At 38.9% G+C, this 24,156-nt stretch overlaps 1 protein-coding gene across 1 annotated transcript in view; it reads right to left on the bottom strand.

Moving 5' to 3' along the window:
- Nucleotides 1-10,894: 10,894 nt before the first annotated feature.
- Nucleotides 10,895-24,156, bottom strand: part of hrob (homologous recombination factor with OB-fold) — a 38,181-nt gene continuing 24,919 nt past the window's right edge. The window contains exons 7-10 of the mRNA XM_020524536.2: nucleotides 20,756-20,841; nucleotides 19,610-19,732; nucleotides 18,794-18,995; nucleotides 10,895-11,910 (exon numbers count right to left, since the gene is read on the bottom strand). Coding sequence (XP_020380125.2) covers nucleotides 11,843-11,910; nucleotides 18,794-18,995; nucleotides 19,610-19,732; nucleotides 20,756-20,841 — 479 coding nt within the window. The 3' untranslated portion in view covers nucleotides 10,895-11,842. The remainder of the gene's footprint in view (nucleotides 11,911-18,793; nucleotides 18,996-19,609; nucleotides 19,733-20,755; nucleotides 20,842-24,156) is intronic.

The following is a 24,156-nucleotide window of genomic DNA, read 5'->3' on the forward strand; positions in this document are numbered from 1 at the left end:
TGGAAAATGGGATAATAATTGTTGTTCTTGACAATCATGGATGTAATGGGTGAAAGGGTGTTTTTTTTTGTGGTGCAGATCTCCATGACTCTATATCACCCAGTCTTGGTTTTGAGCCACTAGCCTTAGTACACGTAACAATAGTGCTCCCACTGAGTTCTCAGACAGGGAACCCCAGGATATTGGCTGAGAAACAAATAACATACTTTGTTGTAAATGGGTCCAGCAGGATTAATACGAAGCAGTTCCATAAACACCACCCATTATGATGCTGTCATAGGGATTTGTGTGCAGAACAGCTGAGGATCTTGAAGGTTCTAGGTTTGTTTCCAGCATGATATCATTTCTAAGACAACAGCTATAATTGAGTTCAGTATCGCTGGACTGTTCCCTCTTCCCATTTCCTCTGGGAAAGGGGGCTTATAGGTTTATTTGGCAAGAACACCCTCCATAGTCGAGTAGTCTTCAACACTGAACAATGATGACCTGAGTGAGATACCTGTGGCGATAAGCAGCTGTGCAATCAGACCCAATAAGACCCAATTCCCTAGAAATTATTGGAGAGACAAACAAGAAAATAGATTGGGCCATAGGGGAAAAAAAAGAACAAAAATTCAGTGGCACTGGAAAAATCAATATCAAGAAGAACAAAGTTATTCAGATCTCTTTGAAATGACATGCAACTCACCATTTCTTTAGATTCCCCAGTGTGATGACAATCCAAACCTTGGGCTTTACACTTGCTTCAGTCAGAGACAATACATCCCACTGTTATGAGAGCAAGTAATATTATATTTAGTCCTGACCTACTGCCTGCAGCAAACCTCCAGGCAATATCATTTAATAGGACAGAAACCTTAGAAACATCGGTCCCCACCCACCCCACAGTTTAGAGGATGAACAAGGGTGCACATTTGTTTTTCTGGCATCATTGTTTACTAGTCATCACAGCTATAGGACATTACTGCAGTATCTATTCAGAGAAGCATCCCAAGCCTAGTCATCTTTACCTCCATTTTCAGTAAAGGTTTTCCTTTATTGTAAGACCTGGAATGGGTCTTTTTGCTGACAATATTCATCTCAATTCATAACTTCTCAGATAATGAGGAACTCCATTACCAGGTAATAGCGGGATCCAGCCTTGTGTTAACAAATAAAGTGCAACATATGTACTACAGAAGAGGGAGATAATGACAGTCCCCAACAAGAGGAAAACCGGTCATGCTTTCACTAATGGAACTACCATTTCTGAGTTCCTCACAGTCAACATATTGAGAGGCACCAGAAACCCAAATGGGACTAGTTATAATCAATACTATAGTTGCAATAATAGGGCAAATATTGCACAGGCTACTATCAGTGGTTCACAGTGGATCAGTGATCTTCATTGTTAGAGACTTTGAGATGACCAGATGTTAAGTCTCACTGTTTCAAAACCCTCAGCTATTCTGGCCAGGTGGTATTTATGGCAGTGCTCAATATTAACCTTTTCAGATCCAAATAGGACAAAGTTAATTATTTGTTTCTAAACCAATATATTGGGAATCCCTATCTCAGGGCACAGTGGGAGCACCTGTGTTATAAAGATTACGAGGGCTACCCCTCATGGGAACCAAGGATTGCACTAAACTTTGACTACATCGTCAGAAGTGTTTGCTGTAATTTGAAAATAATTGCACAGTAAAATTTAGATGTTACCTTTTTAAGGCTTGAAATGACCAATTGTTGTGTGGCAGAAGACTAAAGCCAAAAAAAAATTATAAGTCTCTATGTGTGAAATAACAAATATGTGACTCTCAACCAAAAGCCAACCATCACAAGGTTGCTAATGTAAATTTTATTTTCACTCAAAAATATAATGAGTTAGATTTTGATTCAGGCATGTTTATAAAAGGATATTGTTACAGTAGAGGGAGTTCAGAGGAAAAATTACACTACTTAAATTTTTCAAAATAAATTTGCTTTCTCCTAAAGGAAAATATGATTGAGATACATAACACAAAAGAACAAGTCTGTGTTATATACCACCTTTCACAAATACTAGATACTCCAGAGCACTTTAAAGCCAATTTAAGGACTTACAAAGTGGTGACATTGTTGTAAAGTGAGAAGTGCAGCAGTCAATTTGTGTACAACATGATCTCACAGTGTTATGATTAATGACAAGATAGATAAATATTAGTGATAAATATTATTCTAAACACTAAAAACTCCTGTCTTCAAATAGTTATATAGATCTTTTACATCCAGCTGAGAAGGCAGATGCAGCCTCAGTTTAATGCCTGAAGCAGCACTTTCAACAGTGGAGCACTGTCTCAGCATTTGGCTAGATTATGTGCTCAAGTCAAGAGGCTTCTGACTCAGAAACAAGTGCTACCATTGAGTCAAGGCTGGCATTTCAATAGTTAGTCAGAGATGGCAAGAACTGCAGATGCTGAAGTCAGAGATAACTTATACAACCATGGCAATATAAGACACAGTGTAGAGCTGGAGGAACACAGCAGGGCAGGTAGCATCAGAGAAACAGGAAAATTGACGTTTCAGGTCAGGACCCTTCTTCAGAAATGCTCCTCTGATGCTGCGTGGCCTGCTGTGTTCCTCCAACTCCACACTGTTATTTCAAGAATTAGTATGTCTTAAATTTGCCATGGTTGTAGACTTTATTAAAACTGGCTTAATTTTAATGAACAATAAATAGGTGATATGTAACAAACCTAGTAGTTAGTTCAAACACATCCGAGATACATGATTTCACATGAGACATCAGGGTCAGTGTCAGAACAAGTTCACATTACTACTACTGAAATATTCTTGCATAGAATTGGTAACAAACAGGACTAGTTAGTTCCTTCCAGGAACTCTCCTTAACATTTTGGTGGGTGCAGCTTTTCATTGTCATTTAATTCTTTTCAACCACATTGTTTTATACAACATCTTCCTCTTAGGCAGTCTTTGGGGAATGGAGATGACTTGCTTCCATTCCAGTTCAAAGGGCTTGGCATTAGCTTAGTTGAAAGCACAATTTGCAGAGTCTGCTTCATATAGGGCAAATGAAGGACTGGATGGATGAGTTGTTTGGTGTTTTCCTAGACATTTCGATTTTGCCTTTTCATGTTCCCAACAGTTTATTGATGTGTTAGGCACCTTCTCAAAGAAGCCTTCTCCATTTTAGGTGGTTACAAGCTAGGATCTCTGATGCATCATCATTAGTGGTATTTCTCTAATGTATTAAGGTATCCAAAGTCTTAGAAGGAGAGAGGAGCTCATGATCATCGCTGCATGGTAAACCACAATCTTAGACTTAGCTTCAGGTTTGAGAATGTGTTCCTCAAAGGCTGAGCTGGCAAATTTAAGGCACTAATGACACTGATCATTCATTTAAGGTTTTTGCAAAGATTTGTAGCTCAGGTTGTTGACTTGCTCGCTGAGGTGGCTTGTTTTTGATCAGATGTTTCGTCACCACACTAGATAACATCATCAGTGAGGCCTCCGATGAAGCGATGCTGTTCTACTTTGCTTGGAATTTACACTGTATGGTCTGTTATGGTGAGTTGTGTCATTTCCAGTTCTGCTCTGTATGGGTTCGTATATGGGGTCCAATTCTATATGTTTGTTGATTGCATTATGGGTTGAGAACATGCCTCTAGGAATTCCTGTGCGTGTCTATTTGGCTTGACAACTCACCACAACAGACCAGACAGTATAAATTCCAAGTGGAGTAGAACAACATCGCCTCATCAGAGGCCTCACTAATTATGGTACCTAGCATAGTGACAAAATGTCTGAACAAAATAAGCCAGCTCAGTGAGCAAATCAACAACCTCACTGATCATCCATATCCACCTTTATCTAGAGGCGGCTCCCAAAATATGGAAAATTATTCACATTTTTCCAATATATCTTTGGCCTTAATTGATCAGGGAGAGGTGCTATGGGAACTAGTTAGAAGAGGATTTCAGTTTTCAGAATATTTAGTGAAAGGCTTATTTTCTTATAAATATTATTACTGAAGTTAGAGTGATTTCCATTTTGAATTGAATGTGGCATAGATTGACAGTTATAGATAATCTCCAGGTCTCTGGGCAACTTGCTGGAGGAAAGGTACATTGGAATTGGATAGTATAGTGGTAACATCACTGAACTGAGTAATCCAGAGGCCGATGTTACTATGGTTAATACTGTGGTGACACGTGGTTGTATTTGAACACATCAGCTGATGGAATTTAAACTCAATAAAATCAAAAATAAGGTTAGTGACTGTGAAAACTATCCACGATTTTTGTAAAACCCCATCTGGTTCACTAATATCTTTCATGGAAGTAAGGCTGTTGCCCATACCCAGAGACGCAGCACTGTGGGTTGACGTTTGGCTACCCTCTGCAACGGCCTGCCAAGTCACTCAGTTCAAGGAGGGCCAATACACACTTGCTTTTGCTGACATTGCTCACAACCCAAAAAATATCAAAGGCGCATTGAAGAGAATAGGGAAGAGAATTTGTGCAATGGTAGCCTTGTTTGACCCTGAACTTGACTGGATAGAAATGTGAACAATAAGACCATAAAATGTAGGAGCAGAAGTAGGCTATTCAGCCCATTTAGTCTGCTCTGCTATTCAATAAGATCATAGGATTATCAGATAAACTATCTTTACACAGAGTGGTGGGAGTGTGGAATGCGCTGCTGGCAGTGGTAGTGGAGTCTGATACCTTAGACACTTTTAAGCAACTCTTGAATAGGCACATGGATGATAGTAAAATGTGGGGTATGCAGGGTAGATTGATCTTAGTAGAATAATAGATCAGCACAACATCGTGGGCCGAAGGGCCTGTGCTGTGCTGTACTGTTCTATGTTCCTCAACTCCACTTTCCTGCCTCCCCCCTCCCCATAAGATGTGATTCCCTTACTGATTAAAAGTCTACCCATCTCAGCCATAAACATAGTTAACAATCCAGCCTTCACAGAGCTCTGTGGTAAAGAATCCTATAGATTCATTATTCAAGAAATTCCTCAGCTCTGTATAAAGCGTATGACTCATTATTGAGATTGTGCCCTTTTGTCCTAGACTTGCCCAGAATGGGATGCAATCTTTCTGCACCTACCCTATCAAGGCCCCAAACAATCTTGTATGTTTCAGTAAATCAACTCTCATATTCTTTTAAATTCCATTGAGAAAAGACCTGCTCCTCACAAGACTATCCCTTCGTACCCAATTTCAGCCTGAATTTCTCCAGACTGTTAATAAAAAAAGTAAAACAGGCCTGAAACATTACTTTAAAACTACTTTTGCCCATGGATCAATAGTTATGTTGTTGAGAGCTACCCCACTCCACACCTCCCCCACCCAACCCAGAAATAGTTAATGATTTTTTGTTGCAAGGTTAAAATGCCCATCTTTGCACTGGGTGACTTGCTAGGCCAATACATAGGGAAAGTTAAGGGACTAACACATTGCTATGCACCTGGAGTAAGAAAACAGATTTCCTTTCGTAAAGGACATTAGCAAACCAGATCACTTTTTAAATAATCGATCTGTTTAAGAAACTGACTGAAAGTTAAGGATATGCACAGATGATCAAACTTTACATTTGAAAAGTGATTCTTCATATCCTACTGAGATAATGGAAAAAATCCTCTTTGGATTATACCTGGAACTGAATAGCACTAACATTAAACTTCAGGAATTTAGTGGAAATATGTTTAGAAGATCAGGCAGAAATTTACAAGAACGTGTTTCTCCTAGAATCTTTGAGTTTATCTTTACCATCAAAAGATGGATTGGATTAGGGCTGCACAAGAAAGGAACAGGTTGGAGGTGTTTTCATAATCTATACTCTCATCTATTGGAATACATCATTAAAAAGCACAATTTTAGAACTGAAAATTGCATCACCTCCTCTGCAGTTGGGGGTGAAGGAACAGACGTGAAAAAAAAGCACATGATGCTTATTTCAGATACCAAATTCAGGTATCAAAGCAATGGAAGAGATTGTTTGAGTTCAAACTAATCAGAAACCAGTAACAGACAGCAAACATACAAATCTTAAAGGAGCATGATTCTGTGAATAAAAACCAACTATACATCAGAGATAGTAGGAACTGCAGATGCTGGAGAATCTGAGATAACAAGGTGTAGAGCTGGATGAACACAGTAGGCCAAGCAGCATCAGAGGAGCAGGAAAGCTGGCGTTTCAGGCCTAGACCCTTCTTCAGAGGGGAAGGGGGTCCTGAAATAAATAGGCAGAGAGGGGGAGATGGATAGAAGATGGATAGAGAAGATAGGTGGAGAGGAGACAGACAGGTCAAAGAGGCGGGGATAGAGCCAGTATAGGTGGGGAGTTAGGGAGGGGATAGGTCAGTCCAGGGAGGACGGACAGGTCAAGGGGGCGGGATGAAGCCAGTAGGTAGGAGATGGGGGTGGGGCTTGAGGTGGGAGGAGGGAATAGGTGGGAGGAAGGACAGGTCCTCTGTTTCCATCTCTGGCAACCACCTGGAAACCGATATCCACTTCAAGCCCACCGACTCCCACGGCTACCTAGAATACACCTCTTCCCACCCACCTTCCTGCAAAAATGCCACCCCCATTCCCAATTCCTTCGCCTCCGCCACATCTGCTCCTAGGATGAGGCATTCCACTCCCGAACATCTCAGATGTCCTCGTTTTCCAAGGACCGCAACGTCCCCCCCGCTGTGGTCGAGAACGCCCTCGACCGTGTCTCCCGCATCTCATCCCTCGCACCCCCTCCCCCCAACAACAACCAAAACAGAATCCCCCATGTCCTCACGTACCACCCCACCAACCTCCGGATCCAACGCATCATCCTCCGACACTTCTGCCATCTGCAATCCGACCCCACCACCAAAGACATTTTTCCCTCCCCACCCTTATCTGCTTTCCGGAGGGACCACTCTTTCCGTGACACCCTTGTCCGCTCCACACTCCCCTCCAGCCCCACCACACCCGGCACTTTTCCCTGCAACCGCAGGAAGTGCTACACCTGCCCCCACACCTCCTCCCTCACCCCCATCCCAGGCCCCAAGAAGACTTTCCACATCAAGCAGCTGTTCACCTGCACATCTGCTAATGTGGTATACTGTATCCGCTGTTCCCGTTGTGGCCTCCTCTACATCGGGGAAACCAAGCGGAGGCTTGGGGACCACTTTGCGGAACACCTACGTTCGGTTCGCACTAAACAACTGCGCCTCCCAGTCGCAAACCTTTTCAACTCCCCCTCCCATTCCTCAGATGACATGTCCATCCTGGGCCTCCTCCAGTGCCACAATGATGCCACCCGAAGGTTGCAGGAACAGCACCTCATTTCACTTGGGAACCCTGCAGCCCAATGGTATCAATGTGGACTTCACAAGCTTCAAAATCTCCCCTCCCCCTACCGCATCCCAAAACCAGCCCAGCTTGTCCTCACCTCCCTAACCTGTCCTTCCTCCCACCTCAAGCCCCACCCCCCATCTCCTCCCTACTGGCCTCATCCCGCCCCCTTGACCTGTCCGTCCTCCCTGGACTGACCTATCCCCTAACCTACACTCACCTTTACTGGCTCTATCCCAGCCTCTTTGACCTGTCTGTCTCCTCTCCACCTATCTTCTCCTCTATCCATCTTCTATCCGCCTCCCCTTCTCTCCCTATTTATTTCAGAACCCCCTTCCCCTCCCCCATTTCTGAAGAAGGGTCTAGGCCTGAAACGTCAGCTTTCCTGCTCCTCTGATGCTGCTTGGCCTGCTGTGTTCATCCAGCTCTACACCTTGTTATCTCAGCTATACATCATAACAGTTTTGTAAAAGATGTGTGAGAATGTTTACTATGTTTCAGATTCCCACAGTATGGTTGTATAATGATTGCCTCATGGATACTGAACACCTTTGTTGCATTGGATTACGTCTGCTGATACCATTTATAAATCCAGGCCACAGAATCCCAAAATAGAATCACACTTCACTCCAAAAACAACTTAGAAGCTTGCAGTCAACACACAATATCTAGGGATAGGGTTGAATGCACAATTTTCTGAACATATGGTTACCAATGCCTTACTTATATCAACATCACAAACTCTAAAACAGATTTAAATCCAGATAAGAATTGTTCGTCGATTAATATCAGTGCATTTAAATAGATTAGTTAAATTATGCTTATAAAATAGATCTTTAAATACCATGGATTTGCCACATAGGGAAAAGGACTTTATCTGCAACATATACATAAAGTCTGTCTTGTTTTAAAGTCACTATGGCACCTCATTATAGAGAATTGCTGCCCACTGTGTTGAAGAGAATTGAAAATATTGAAGAGCTTGCTCTGCAAAAACAAAACATATTTTAGTGCCTTATGACTACAGGATGTCCCAAAGCACTTTACAGATAATGAAAAACTTCTCACGTGTGTGAACATTCTCCTTTGAACAGCAATCTTCCCATGCTTTTAAAACAAAAGTCATATTGATGAAGGGATTAATATTGACAATCATCCACACAGTGGACTGAAGGGGCAGAAGAGAGCAGGAGCAACTCTGAGGCTCAGAAAAATAACAATGACCTCAGGCTGCTGAGCAGTAAAATGGCATTTGTGAGAAGCAAACAAATATAGGCCCCTCCTCTGTTGACAGGTTTAGATAAAGCAGGGTAGGCAGACAATTGTGCGAGATACGAACACTGACATTGATTACTGAAACAAAGGCAAAATACTATGGTTACTGTAATTCTGAAACAAAATAAAGTTCTGGAGAAGCTAAAATAAATCAAAGGACTGTAGGATGCAGTAAATGTGAAACATAAACAGAAATTGCTGGAGAACCGCAACAGGCCCGGCAGCATCTGTGGAGATAAAACAGTTAACGTTTCAAGCCCAGTGACCCTTCTCTAGCAATTTCTATTTTTGTTACTGGAGAAACTCAGCATTATAAATTACTTGGCATGTTTCTGCTGCGTATTCTGCAGGTGGTTTACGTGTTATGTGGTGAACCAAAATAGTGAAATAACCAATCTTTCTAAAAACAGGAAATGACACCTTTCAATGGTGCCAAATTGTTAGCAGTTAAACCCAGAATCGTGTCATGAAAGTTATCACACTTTAACAAAGTGTTCACTCGTTAACGTTTGGCTGAAATTAGCAGAGACTTTTAATGGGCAAGTACAAGAGCGTACTGGCAAGGATGAACAGCTGACTGATAAAATTTGATGCTCTAATTCTGCCTGAAATCAGGTAGGGTAAAACTTATTGAACTGCCTAAGACAGACACAACAGTACAAATAAAAGGTGAAGTCACCATATCAAACCACATTCACCATGGTGGCATAGGGCTGCTCTCTCATGAGAGAGATGACCAGTGGTGGTTTAACGCAAGGTTTCACCACACCTTGGGTGAGTGGAGAGGTTGAGGAGGAGAATCCTTCTTGGTAGCCTCAGCCAGTGCAAAAATTGAACCCACACTTTTGTTATCACTCTGTATTGTAAACCAGCTATTCAGCCAAAACAGCTGACCAATCCCTTTCTTTGTAATCAAATTCTATGAAAATTGCACACTATTATTGCCCATTGTTTCAGGTCAATTACCTTTTATCAGAACTATGAAAAATTAGAAATGGAATAGGTTTTTAAGTAATTGCATGGTGGGAAGAGGATGGAAAAAGAAACAGGTAAAGTCTGAAAGGTGGAACACAGGTTAAATTAAAAGAATAAGGGTTGGTGGTACAAGCCCAAAGGGAGTGGTAAAGAAACAAGTAAAAGACTTCCAGAGATGTGAATGAGAGAATGGTGAACAGTTGCCATCTGCAAATAAAACTGAGGGATAAAAAGATTTAAAACCAAAATCTGCAAAATAAAATGGAAACAAAACAGAGGCATAGAACACATTTAAAAAAGGGAGTAGATGACTGTATAGTCCATTGAATCAGCTCTGCCATTCAATCTAATCATGGCTGATCTTGATCTTCAACTTGTTTCACATCTACTCTCCATATCCTTCACTTCAAGACAACAATAAAAAAAAATTCTGCTATCCCAGTCTTGATTGTGTTCAACAATGAAGGATCCATACCCCTCTGAGGTATGCATAGCAAAGATTCATCTTCTTAATCTTAGTCATAAGTGATCAGAACCTTATCCTGAGACCATGCCTGTGTTTTTGTTGGTCAGGGCATCTAAAACAATCTCTACATATTTACCTTATCAGATCACTTCAGAACCCTGTATGTTTCAATGAGATCGCTCCAAACAACAAAGGCCCAGTTTACTCAGTCTGACATTTTTTTAGATCAACCTCCTCTTCACTGACTGGTTCAGTTTATATTAATGAAAGAATAGTCTTTAGTAATTGAAACCTCCCAGGCCTTGGTGCAGATATAAAGAAGATTAAGTCTGAGTGTTCACATTTTGATGTGACAAGAGCAGAGGACAGACTCTGCAGGATAGATAAGGTAAAAGGTAGCAGTCGCCAAATGAGCAGCAGGAAACAGATGGCAAGACAGAATAAGAAGCCAGGCAATTAGGTCAGAGAATGGTGGTGATGATTAGATCATAGAAGTGAAAAGCGAAACAAATTAGGCCAGTCAATTTTTGCAAGACTGATATTGAGTGTGGTATACAAAACAAGAGTCAGGAGGAGGAACAATTTTATGAATTTGTAATTCATCAATTGGATCTAGAACTAATTGTGAAAGGTTGATCACCTCTGAAATCCACAAATTGACAGTTTCTTTGAAGTGCATTCATCAGGTTTCAAGCACATTCAGAAATATGGAATTTACAAGCCAGACATTATGACATTATTTGCAAATTATTCACTTTAATATTTCAGCATGTCTGATAAAAAAAAGCTAGAGCACAGGGCAGATCTTGGGTCCAACCCCAGGTAATGGAAATTGGAATTGCTCTAAGTTAAAACAATATGTACACCCTATGACTACTAGCTGGTGTTATTGCCCTGTAGTACAAACGCTTGGCAGCCATTCAATGGTCTTAAAATCACCACATGGTTTTGAGCTCAAGACACAGACATAAAACAAAATCTTTAAACTCAAAAAAGGAGCTAATGGAACGAAGCACACAATTCTTAAAACCAATATAAGCAAAAACTTAACCTGCATATGATTATACACCCCTCTGTAAATCTCAAATATGCAGGATAGTTTAAGTGACAAACAGAAGCACTGGGAAGTTGATACAGTTTACTTCCTTGTGACTCAATGGAATATCCTGAAGAACATTTCAGTTAAGAAAGCTTCAGTCCACCTTGTCTAAAGGCAACTAATGGATCTCTAGCTCAATGAATGCAGAATAACACTGGAATCCAGCAGAAACCACAGAATAAGGAATCTGGAGGAAGAATTTTATAGAAGCACAATTTGAAATGGGGATTAACCAAATTTTCATCTACTTTTACTTCAGAACTTAGTCCAACATTAGAGTACGTCTTCCAACATGAAAGGCACAAAACCTTAGCATAAATCCATTTTAATGAATTTCCAAAAATTAGCATTCTTTTTACATTCAATACACAGCAAGATTTAACAAAAAAACCTCAGGCTTAAACAGAATCATTAAAAATTAGAAAGTGGATTCAGTTCACTTTAAATGCACCAAAAATATATCTTACGATAATGTATACACAAGCAGTGTCTTAACCCCCAAGCCTGATGCTTAATCCAGGAGGAAATGTCTCCTCCTTAATGGAGGAAAGTTAGGTCCTAATTGAAGCAATTGTGTATTCTCATGTTAATAAAATTCTTATGGGAAATGGAAACAGACTTGCAGCTTACAATTATCAGTTTCAACCAAAACAAAACAAATAATGGGCTATCTTGTATTCAATTCCAAGCTCCACAGGGACATCAATTAGGCTCTAAAAATGGGGTGAACAGTTCATCTGGCAGTTCAGCCATCAGGCAGTCAAGACCATCTGCAAAAGAAAGTAGTGAGATTACAGACAAATAGATTATTTTAACTACAGTTTAAAAACCCATTCACAGGAATGAAGTTATAATTCATACATTCTTGCAACTGAAAGCACACAATATACATTTTTCCAATGGCATTTTAAGCAAGGAAAAAGTGAAATTAAAGGCATACAGGGATGCAAATTGAGAGTCAAGTATTTTACTGTTGCATTATGTTCACAAGTTACTTTCACTGGTACAACTTTCAGCCTTTTGTGTAAGAATGATTTGTATTGAAGTGACAAACAGGTAAGGAGGAAGCATTAAGCACAAAGATGCCAATTCCCTCTAGTACCTTATGGCAATGAGAAGGCTGCAATTAGAAATAAACAGATCATTAATTAGCTGCTTGGCAGCATAACTAAAGTCGAAGAGGGAAAGCCTAGATAGACTCTCTCAGTTCTTGTGGACTCAATGAGTACCTTTATTGAATTACTACCTGAAATATTTCCCAAAAGGTTGATAAAAAAATGTACAACTGAATTAGCATCTACTTTACATTAGCATAAAGTGCTTGCAATAAGGATACAAAAGAATTTCTGCACAGGAGACCAAATGAGACTGTCTGTGCTGATGCTCATTTCTCCCACTGGAGTTTATTGCTGTTTGACATGAAAGTTTGAGTCAAAGTGAAAAATGGTCAAACTGTTGCATCCTAACAGCAACTTTCACCAACAACTAGCACTCATATAGCACCATTAACATATATAGAACATCAAGGTATTTATTTCAGAGTCATATCCAGCAATAGCAGGGCGTTAATCAAAACAGGAGGAAATAATAAGTGATTACCTACAGCATGGCCAATGGGTGGGGGGAAGGAGGCGGCGGCAGCAGCCAGGGGTTACACATTTAAAATAAATCACTTTACATTATTCTTTTCCTAACTGGACCAATTTATGATTCTCTGCTTTGAGCAGTGTCTGCAGATACTTGTGTACTAATTACCTCCTGCATTGCTTCTCAGTTTGCGTGAAAGCTAATTTGGCATGTTGGAATGACATTAATGTATCTTGTACCCATTATCTAAACTATTTATATAAAAATGGAATACACAGAAATTACAGCAAAAAACCCTGGTGCACAACATTGCCTACATCCCTAGCTAAATAAAATTCATTGCCTTACTTTCGCTTTTCATCTTTTAGGCATTTGCCTATTGATTAATACAGTCACAAACTACCATTTAAAATAAAATTATTCATGGGACATGGGCATTGATGACTGGGCCAGCACTTACTGACTATCCCTAGTTCCCCATAAGACAGTAATAGTGAACTTCTTGAACAGCTGCAGTCTATTTGTTATAGGTAAACCCACAGGAATTACAGGGAGGAATTTCCAGGATATTAATCTGGTGACAGTGAGGAAACAGTGAGATAGTTCCAAGTTAGGATGATGAGTGGCTTAGAGGGAAACTTGCCTGTGGTGGAGTTCCAATGTACCTGCTGCCCTTGTCCCTACTTCCATTTTTGAACACACATGCAATGTGGTACAGAATCAAATATTGTGCTCAAAAATGATTCAGTGCAATGGTAGATGAGCAATGCATTTCTTCTCTTAATTTAAGAAAAAGCAGAATGGACTGAAGCCAAATCTACATTGTCTCTCTGTGATATCCGTTTCCAGTTGGAACACTTGCACAAAGATGCAAAACTCTGCACCAACCTACAATTTAAATGAAACAAAGGCAGGTTGGCTCTCAAAAGACAATGGGATTCTTTAGAAGGGAAGATAAGAGAGAGAGATAATGAACTGTTATGGAGGCATTCACAGGGACAGTCAGAAAATCTCCCCTTGTGCCATATGGCACAAACAGCTGGTAAAGGATTTTAAATAAGCTAGAATCAAATGGCGAGTAGGCAATTGATTTCCAAAGTCACTATTTTCAATGCCAAATGTTTTGAAATTCATGACCTGGAAAAGAAAATCAGAGCACTCAAATGCCAAATGACAGCATATGTTTTATTCTTAAATTATTTCTTTTAATACAAGGTTAAACACACATGGAGAACTGAAACCTTCAGCATGGTGGTATCAACACAAGATATCTTTTCCAGCAGAGAACCCAGTCAGATTTACTTCCCACTGACAGCAGGGGATGCTCTTCCTCCATTACAGTTAATACAGAGGAAAAGAAACACATTAAGTAACGCTTAGATGTTTTCTCAATGGATCTACTAACAATGAATTAATTACATTATTGCAGTACCTTCTATTTTGAAATAAAATACAATCAGGATAGCAATATGGGGGCTTTTACACAGCTAACCTTTTAATATTTTGACCAAGCATCACAAGTTTGGTGATCCCCTTTGCACGTAAGGAGATCAACATGCACAGACACACAGTATGAATTTAACAAGAGTTAATCTAGATAATTAAATGCCCATTGGGAGTAACCCCCTGAATATTCACTGTACATAGATGCACAAACCAACTGCAATAAATTATCCTAATGCTTTTGTGGAAAGTGCAGATTCAGGTAATGTCAGGGTATAGTTATGGCTCTTAATAAGACCATGAATGCAGCATGACAGCCACTAAAAATATTCCACGAGTTTATTCCAGCCTATTTATCAAATAGCTTCTCTTTTATGCTGGCTATGTAATGGAGGGTGTATGGAGCAAAGAGAAAGCAATTCAATCTTTTGAAGAAAGGATAAACTCTTCATTCAGCAAAAAGCTTTTAATAAAATTGCAACAGAATCTCTGAGGAATTAGTTGAATATCTTTTAATTTTTAATGAGAGTGCTTTAAGCAATTGTCAGAGCTTTGCAGTGAAGAGTTAGTAAATTAATATAGAAATGGTAACGAATATTCATGCCATTAAAACAAATAAGTGACCAACAATTAACTGAAATTTATTTTTCCAGTTAAACATTACCAACCCAGATTGAACTATTTATCTGCAGAAATTACTCCAGCTGATTTTATTTTGTAAAAGTTGTTACAGTTACTCCAGACTAAGATCCATTATGGAATTTGTGCTTTAAAAAAAAATAAAGTACTTCATTTTAGATTGCTGTCCTCTCTGCATTTATCATGCTTTCTAAGATGGATTTTTAGAAAAATTCCCACAGCCTGATACATATAGTAAGCCACATCAGGACTTCTATTAAGCTTGCCATTTTCAGAATGTCTTTGCTTAGGAAATTTATCCAGTTTCCTTTGAAGACCTTCACCTAAACATTCTCATGTCCACTTTCCTGCATTTTCCCCATAACCTTGATCAATAATCGATCTCAGCTTTAAATGTACACAAGGACTCTGCACATGCAATATTCTGTGGCAAAGATGTTCTAAAGACACTTAACCCTCAGATATTCCTTCCATTCATCCCACTCTTAAATTGGAGCCCCTTTATTCTGAGACTATGCCCTCTAGTCCTGTATTCTGCTATAATGGGAAACATCCCCTCAGCATTTACCTTGTCAAATCCGTTAAGAGTCCTGTATGTTTCAATGAGATCACTTCTCATTCTTCTAAAGTACAATGACTTGAGTCTCAGTGACATCTTTCCTTAAGTAAGGAAATAATAAATAAAACTGTCACAGTCCTCCGGATGTGGTCTCACCAACACCTTGTACAGTTGCAGTAAACTTTTCCTACTCTTGCACTCCAACCCCCTTGAAATAAGGGCCATCATTCCATTAGCATTCCTGATTACCTGCTACACTTGTGTGCTAGCTTTGTGTTTCAAGCACAAGCACCTCCAAGTCCATTTGTGTTACAGATTATTTGTTTGCAATATTCAAACCAACAAACGGGCACATGTAGCAGAAAGTCATGACGAAAATCACCTTGTCATTCTTACAGCAAAGAAGAAAATGAGTGGGGACTGGAAGAAGCTTGTATGCTACACAAGAACAGAAAAAGAAAGGTAAATTGGATCCTTAAAATGTATTCTGTATTTTTTCCATTTAAATAATATTCTGTTCTTTTCTTCTCCCTTCCAAAATTAACTTCCTATTTTCCCACATTATACTCTGCTAGATTTTTTTGTCCACTTACTTAACTTCTCAATATCTCTGTAAAACATTTGTATATCACTCTCATATCCTGCCTTTCCACCCATTTTTGTGTCATCCGCAAATCTGGCTACAGTACATACACTTCCTTCCTCTAAATCATTAAAACATATTGTAAACAGTTGTGGTTCCAGCACTAATCCCTGTTGAACCTATTGGTTATGGGAATGCCAACCTGATAAAGAACCCCTTGTTCCCACTCGCTGTTTCCTGCCCAATACCTGACTTTCTATCGTCAAAATTCTACCTCCAGCACCATGGGCTCTTGTTATCATTTAACCTTTCGTGAGGTACCTTATCGAGCTGTAATTCTTTATTCATTCAGGGGATGATGGTGCCTTTGGCTAGGCAGCATTTATTGTCCACCCTAATTGTCCAGAGGGCAGTTAAGAGTCAACCACATTGCTGTGGGTTTGGAGTCACATGTAGGCCAGACCAGGTGAGGATAGGCAGTTTCCTTCCCTAAAGAACACTAGTGAACCAGACGGGTTTTTCCAACAATCAGCAATGGATTCATGGTCATCATTAGACTCTTGATTCCAGATATTTTTTATTGAATTCAAATTCCACCATCTGCCATTGCAGGATTCGAACCCAGGTCCCCAAAACGTTATTTGGGTCTCTGGATTAACCGTCCAGCGATAGTAACACTAGGCCATTGCCTCCCCAGTGGCCTCTTCAGGAAGTCCAAAGACTCTACTGGTTCCCCTCTATCTACTCTGGTTGAGACTTTCTCAGAAAACTCCAAATTAGTCAGACATGATTTCGCTTTCATGAAGCCATGCAGACAAATGTTCTGCTTTTACTTCTTTAATAATTGATTCCAATACTTTTCCAGCAGTAGATGTTAGGCTAAGCAGCCAATATTTACCTGCTTTCTGCCTCCCTCTCATTTTGAAAAGGGATGTTACATTGGCAGGTTTCCAATCCTCTGGTGCTTCTCCAGAATACAAGAATTTTTGGAAAATTACAACCAATACATCCACCATCTCATCACAGCCAGGGAACGTACCAGCCTTTAAATCCGTTAGTTTGTCTAATACTGCCTCTCTAATGATAGTGATGGTACCTAATTTCCCCTGCCATACTCTTTAGGATTAACGGGATGGTCGAAATGTCTTTCACCATAGTAACCGATGCAAAATATCTGTTTAAGTCCTCTGTCATTCTCTTGTTCTGCATAACCATCTCCCAGAATCATTTTACAATTAGAATTAGATTTTATTGTTACATACTCAAATACAGGAATATAGGGGTACAGTGAAAAGTGTACAATGTTACCATTCCCAGCACCATCTCAGGTACAAAGCAGAAAAATAAAGAAATAAGGAAACATTATTTCTTCATTTTTCGACTTTATACTAAGAAGGATTTTAATTTTCTGAAGGGCTTATGTTCACTTTGACCTCTATTTTCCTCTTCATTTATTTAAAGAAGCTCTTGTCAGTTTTTATATTCCTCACCAGTTTGGCCTTGTTGTTTATTTTCTATCTTCATTATCATTTTAGTCTTCCTTTGCTGGATTCTGAATTTCTCTCAGTCTTTGGGGCTATCAGTGACTTCAGCCTACTACATGCTTTTCCTTTCAACTTTATACTCTTCTTAACCTCCTTGGTTAGCTATAGCTGATTTATCACTCTCTTAGAATCTTTCCTCCTTACTGGGATTCATGATAATCTATCCACCCAGTTTACTTTATTCTCATTTCATTGCAATTTCTTTCATTTAAGTTAAATAAAATTGTTTCTGATCCAATTTCCTCACTCTCAAACTGAATATTAAATTCATGTTATGTTCACTACTTCTTAGGGGATATTTTATTCTGGAGGTCATTTATTAAAGTTGCCTTATTAACTAGGTCCAAGATAGAGTCAACCAGGGAGCAGGCTATGACATATGGCTCTTGGAAACTGCCCCTAATGCATTCAATGAATTCACAGTGGTAGCTACCCTTTCCAAATTGATTGACCCAATCAATCAACAGGAAAATTAAAGTCACCCATAATTATAGCTCTATTGTTTTTATATGCTCCTATTATTTGTTGATTTATAGCCTTTTTTTTTTAACAGAGTAGCTACTGTTACCAATATCTTCTTTCCCTTGCTGTCTTTTTATCTCTGCCCAAATGGACTCTACATCATGAGTCTATATCATTTCTCACAAATACCCTTATTATGAATCTTATTAAGATAGCTACCCAACCACCTTTTCCATTCCAACTGTCTCTCCAAAAGCCTGAATGTTAAGCTTCCAGTTTTGATTTCCTTTTAACCATGTTTCTGTAATGGACATCAGATCACAATTACTCATCTTTATTTGTACCATCTGTTTGCCTGTTTTATTCCAAATGCTTTTGCATTAAGATACAAAGCCTTGATGTTTGTTCAATTACCCAGTTTCCCAACACTTTTATGGTTCCTTGGTGCAACATGACATTCTGTCTCTTCCTTTTATTTGCTGGTAACAATCAGGCCCAACTCTAAACTGCAATCCTACATTCTCCTTTACTTTTGATTTTCTAATTTTACACGCAACTGAACCCACTCCTGCACTATTTAGTTAAAAATCCTATCTACGGCCCAAGTTACTCGATTCACCAGGACTCTCATCACAGCCTGATTTGGGTGGTGGGATTAATTTTATGGATTTTAGGAGATCCATTGCAGTTAAGTAAAGAGTTTGTTTTAAGATTATCACAGGACAATACACAGTTCTGAAATTTACTCTGAACCACTAGCAAATATTTATATTATCTATATGCAAATAATTTTAAAACATACTCGTCATGTACATTTCTCTTAATATCTCACTTACCTGCTTCCCAGTCTTCTGCACAACATTCTTGTAATGCAGTGCCTTTATATTCAGATATTTCCATGCTTTCTCTCCTTGTACTAGAAATTGGTGTCCGAGAAGCCCACGATGTAGAGTCTGTGCAGGAATTTCTGTCCATGATTGGTTTAGAGGGAGATCTGGCCAGTAAGTCAAAGGTGGAGTGTTGAAAGGCAATGTGGTTCTGAAAACAAGGAAAAATATTTAAAATCAGATTGCACTTCACTCAAAAATTCATTTGGAAAAAAACTCCACTCACTGAGCATCCAGATTTATGAAGCAGAAATAATGTTCGAGACAAAATAGCTCTCAGGCAATTTGAGATTGCAACTTAGTAGAAAAAACGAAAAGAAGTGGACAAATGTTGGATTTTCAAATATATTCAATAGTGTGCCACAGAAAACATTATCACACAAAATTAGGGCTCACGGAATTGGTGGAGGGGGTGGTGGGGGGGGCGGGATTTAAATATTAATTGAGGATTAATGAGCAAAACAGAGTTGTTTATGGGTTGGCAATTACATTTGCTAGTCTGTCTGGTCCAATCCATTGTAGATTAAAATCACCCATAATTATTATTGCATCTTTCTTACAAGACTCCGTTTTTTTTAATATCTACATTATGGCTACTGTTTGAGAGCCTATAAACAACTCCCATAAGTGACTTCTTACTTTTGCTATTTCTCATCTGTATACGATGTGATTTGGTATGCTTATTTTGAGAACTAAGATCATTTCTATCGCTAATACTTCTCATACATAGTTGATTCAATTGCATATAATTCATAATATTCTTGCCTCAGGACTCTGATCCAGCTGATTACGAATGCATTCACTGGCACCTTGTGGGTATATTCTTATCACATTGCTTGCTGTTATATTCAAATAATGATTTCTAAGTGATGGAGAAAACACACCAACCTAAAAGCAAAAATGAAAATATGTTAGCACTGAGGAAATACAGATTTCCCCTTTAAAGCTCAAATTACATTCAGACTTATTAGAGCCAATCAACCGCATAGAAAGACAAACGAATCAAAAACGTTGAGTCGCATGATTCAGGTATAACACCTGTAAATATGTATCATTATATTACACTCAGTAGACAGCCAAAAGCATCTAACAATTCTCAAGGTTCTATGGGCAATGTTACATGGGTATGTATTACACCTCAACAACTAACATTAGCATCTATATAGATGGTAACCTCGTATGTTAGAGTAATTGCACAAGTAGCATTACATGCTTTTTGATTATTGGAAAGACCCAAATATATCATGTAGCACTTTTATAGTTGGCTGTCTTCTTTTACTAATCCACACCACCAACTCAAACTCTTTCCACCAATCTGCCATGTTTTTGGAGTCATGGTAACAGCCAAACTATCCATCCAAGCAAAATGATCCTAAAGCAAACACAGGATGGTGGACAAACTCAGCAGATCTGGCAGAGAGAAACAGACCTAAATGTTTCAAGTCTGGTGTGTCACTTACTCAAAACTCACGTTTGGTTCTGATGAGTCATACCACTCTCAAAACATTCATACTATTTCTCTCTTCATAAATGCTGCCACACCTGCTCAGTTTCTCCAGTATGGTGTATGTTTCAGATTTCCAGCATCCACAGTATTTTGCTTTTAAATGTTCCTAAAGTGTTGAGAGGTGGCATCTGATCATGGTTCAAAATCCATTGGAAGGGCCACCATATGGACAAAGGGAAATTGAAGGGAAAGACATTTTCTTAAACAGTTGGCTAAATTGCAATTTCTACTTCACTAATGTTAATCATTCACTTCTTGTGAAATTCACAACATACCTGGTATTATCTCCACCACCCACCTAACACATCCGAAGATCATTCTGCAAATTGGTGCTAGTTCAGAAGTAAAATCAATGATCCAAAAATTTCACTCTAATTATAATATTAGTGTATAGAGTTAACAACCTGTTTCAGGAGAAGCACTGTTCCAACCTTTAGATTGTTCACTTGCTCAACTAGAAGCTGCCTGTGAATGGTGCCTTGCATTTCACCTATGCAAATAAACAAACAGAATTAGGTTTCAAGGAAACTAAACTTCAGCAGCCATCAGCACCACACTTCCAAGTTAGGGACTTAAGAAACTCCATTTAGAATGCTGCATCTGTTCAGATGCCTGTCCACAGCCTTTAATCTGGTTCATTCCTGGCAGCGAGGGGTTGTTGGGAAGAAACCAAGATAATAGCTTCCCCAAGTACAACTCAGACAAAAATATAACAATTAAACTGTGGTTATCAATTGAAAGGAAGATAATGCCAACTGAATGAGTGGAAAAATAATTTGACTGGTCCATTGCTAGCTGGATTCTATTAATGTGAGCAGGGACCAGATTGTTTTCTTGCCCTGGATGTAAATCTTGGTGCTCAAATTAAAATACAAAATTCAGGATCAGCTCTGACATGAACTTTCAGTTTTGGTATCAAGACTCTTGGAATTGTGTGTTTTGGACACTTTGATTCCTCCACAGTTAGATTTAGAAACGATTAATTTGAATCTCGGCAAGGTGTATTCTCAAGTTGGAAAAGAAAAACACGCAGGCAGAAGATGGTTAATATATGTTAACATCATATATGCTTCAATATGATACATTACTAAATGAATAAAGCCAGGAGGATATATCTTGTGGATTTTTCAGAAAAAGGATTTTAAAATAAACACTATTTTGAGGTAGTTCTTTTAAACAGTCAAGATGCATAGGTTTAAAAAGGCTCTACCGACATTAAACAAAAGTATCAAACAAAAGACATTAATGCTGCTACAAGGGGATAATTGGGGAGTTACATAGTCTCAGAGGCTCATAACCATTCACATAGCAAGCACTTTGAAACTAGTTTCATTTGAAATTCAACGAAAGAAAAAGACAAATTGACAGCTTTTTATTTAGAGTTTGTGGCCAACTTTCCAACAGTCGCAAGGTTCAGGAGCCTAGATCCAACTTGTGAGAACAGAAAAATATTGAAAAAAAGGATTTATATTAGCAGTCATACTTTGTTAAAGGAAATCTGCAAAGTCTTTCGACAAGACAAGCATGTTAGAAATGCTCAAGGAGAGTTAATACATCTTGATTAAGTCAAGTAAGACAAAATACTGAGGTAGGGAAGCAGGGCAACTGTACTGATTGCATGATATGAAATCTGATCATAATTGTTATACTTTATTTTCCCTTGCTGCGAATTGAAGCTGTTCAACAATTCACGTCATAAAAATTGAAGTAGATTCAAATTACAAAGAAGTACTGTTGTTTTATATCTTTGGATGATGCTGTTACACAAGATGTATGACAGGAGGAGTCAACTCTCATAGAAATGCATAGAGCGCTGACAGCAGGAGTGACTGATATCAATAAACCTGAGAACATTTGAAAAGCAATAACCAATTCATGTCCAGCAAGGCATCTCAAATAGCAACATAATCATCATCTAAAATCTGTCTTTAGAAAGCTTGATTGGATACAACATTGGGAGAACTCTAGCGTTTTGCTTTTGAAAAGGGCCTTGGGATCTTTTGTATTTGTTTCTGATGGCAAAAGAAACCCAATCAAAAATCACCTAAAAGTGATAATCAAGAAAAAAATGAAAATGGTATTTTTCTGTAATTTTAAGTATTTATCCCCTAAACAAAAAGAAGAGTAGGACCCTTCTAGTCTTTGCATGTTAGTTAAATTAGGAGTTGTGCCACAGAACAGGTATCCTTCTATCAGGCAAAATGGAGATCAGTGAGAGTCGGTCCATATGTTGGATGATGCCAAGATTAGGTTTGCCTGCAATTATTATGACAACTAGCCTGCTTACATTGATTGTCCAAGTTCATACCTTTAGGTTGGCCATTTCAGATTGCCTTGATGGATGAGAATTCATCCTGTAAGTACTTGACTATACAGTTTTCAGATTTGACCCTTGATTAGTGCAGTTATTCTGTTTGTGAGCCAGTGGCAAGAACAGCTGGTCTGAAGGCTTATTCTAAGACGATGGAATGACTTAAGTTTCTTGATCATCACCCAGTGACCCCTGGTGGAAAACATACACTTTTACTGTCAGCTAGGATGCTTTCTTCAACCAAATAGTGTGCAGACTCTACACGCCAGAGGCAATAATTACTGCCAACTGGCAGAAGGGTGGCAGGCTGCCAAAATCCCTAGCTCAGGACTATGTCACACAACCACAAAGAAAGAAAATTATGCATGTAAAAAATAAATAACAACCAAGATTAAAGCTTCCAAGGGAAAATGAGAGGAGAAATACTAAGTAACATATGTTTGAATCAAGTAAAACAGTAATTAGCAACAAATTCTCAATAAAATCAAAAAAAAAGAGAATGTTCCCAACTAAATCATGTTATCTATGTCTATAAGACAGTACATGCCCTATGGTGTCCATTCGTTACAGAAGACAACAGCATACTGGACATAAAAGGATTCTGGGTAATCCAAGATAAAAAAAAATCATGGCTGGAAGAGCTACTCCTTTGAGGTATTTTCAGTGTTGGAGCTGATTTCCTCCAATTCTAGGAGCAGTAATTACTGTTTTATAAGCTGTTGCATTTTTTTTCCAAAGTTCCAAAGCAAAGATCAAAACAACATCACTTTAAAAAGGAGGATGACAGACAAAAGCAGTGACTATGTGGGAAGTCAAACAAGTGAAATACATGGAGAAGTAAACCTGCACAGCTGACTGCCTCTGCTGTTTAATTTCATGTCTCTCTGGACATCCGAGTTCATCTACAAAAAATAAACAGCAAAATTCACAGCTGACATTGGAGCAGCTAAGCGGCTAGTTTTAAAGCGTAACCTTACTGTGTCTTTTTTTGTAAATCTACAATAGTGAGTAGAGAGAGTTCTTTTTTGATTATATGTTTTTATTGAAATCAGACTCGTGAATAAACTTGAAAAATATAAAACATAGCTACTAATTTAGCATGGAGCAGAGTTCTCAGTGCAGTAAGACTGGGCTGTTTTCTGGATCTGTAGATTAAGGTGCAAAGATGGCCTTTAGTAGACTGATGTACTCCTCCAGTCGGATGTGGGAGATTTGGAAGAATTTCCATGTTACTGATGATTATGTCTGCAGGAAGTGTGTTGGTTGCAAATCTTTTAGATTGCATGAATCGGTTAGAGCTGCAGTTAGAGACAATGAGGAATTGACAGGTGTTGGGGGTGTGATGGATGGCAGTTGCAAGGAGGGTGATAAACTGCAGATATAGTCAGGTAGATGGGTGACCTCCAGGACAGGTGGGAGGGGGAGGCAGGTAGTGCAAGAGTATCCTGTGGCTATCCTCATCTCAAACAAGTATGCCATTTTGGAAAACGTAGG

The sequence above is a fragment of the Rhincodon typus genome, chromosome 30, assembly GCF_021869965.1.
Source record: "Rhincodon typus isolate 14 chromosome 30, sRhiTyp1.1, whole genome shotgun sequence".
In the NCBI taxonomy this organism is placed as follows: domain Eukaryota; kingdom Metazoa; phylum Chordata; class Chondrichthyes; order Orectolobiformes; family Rhincodontidae; genus Rhincodon; species Rhincodon typus.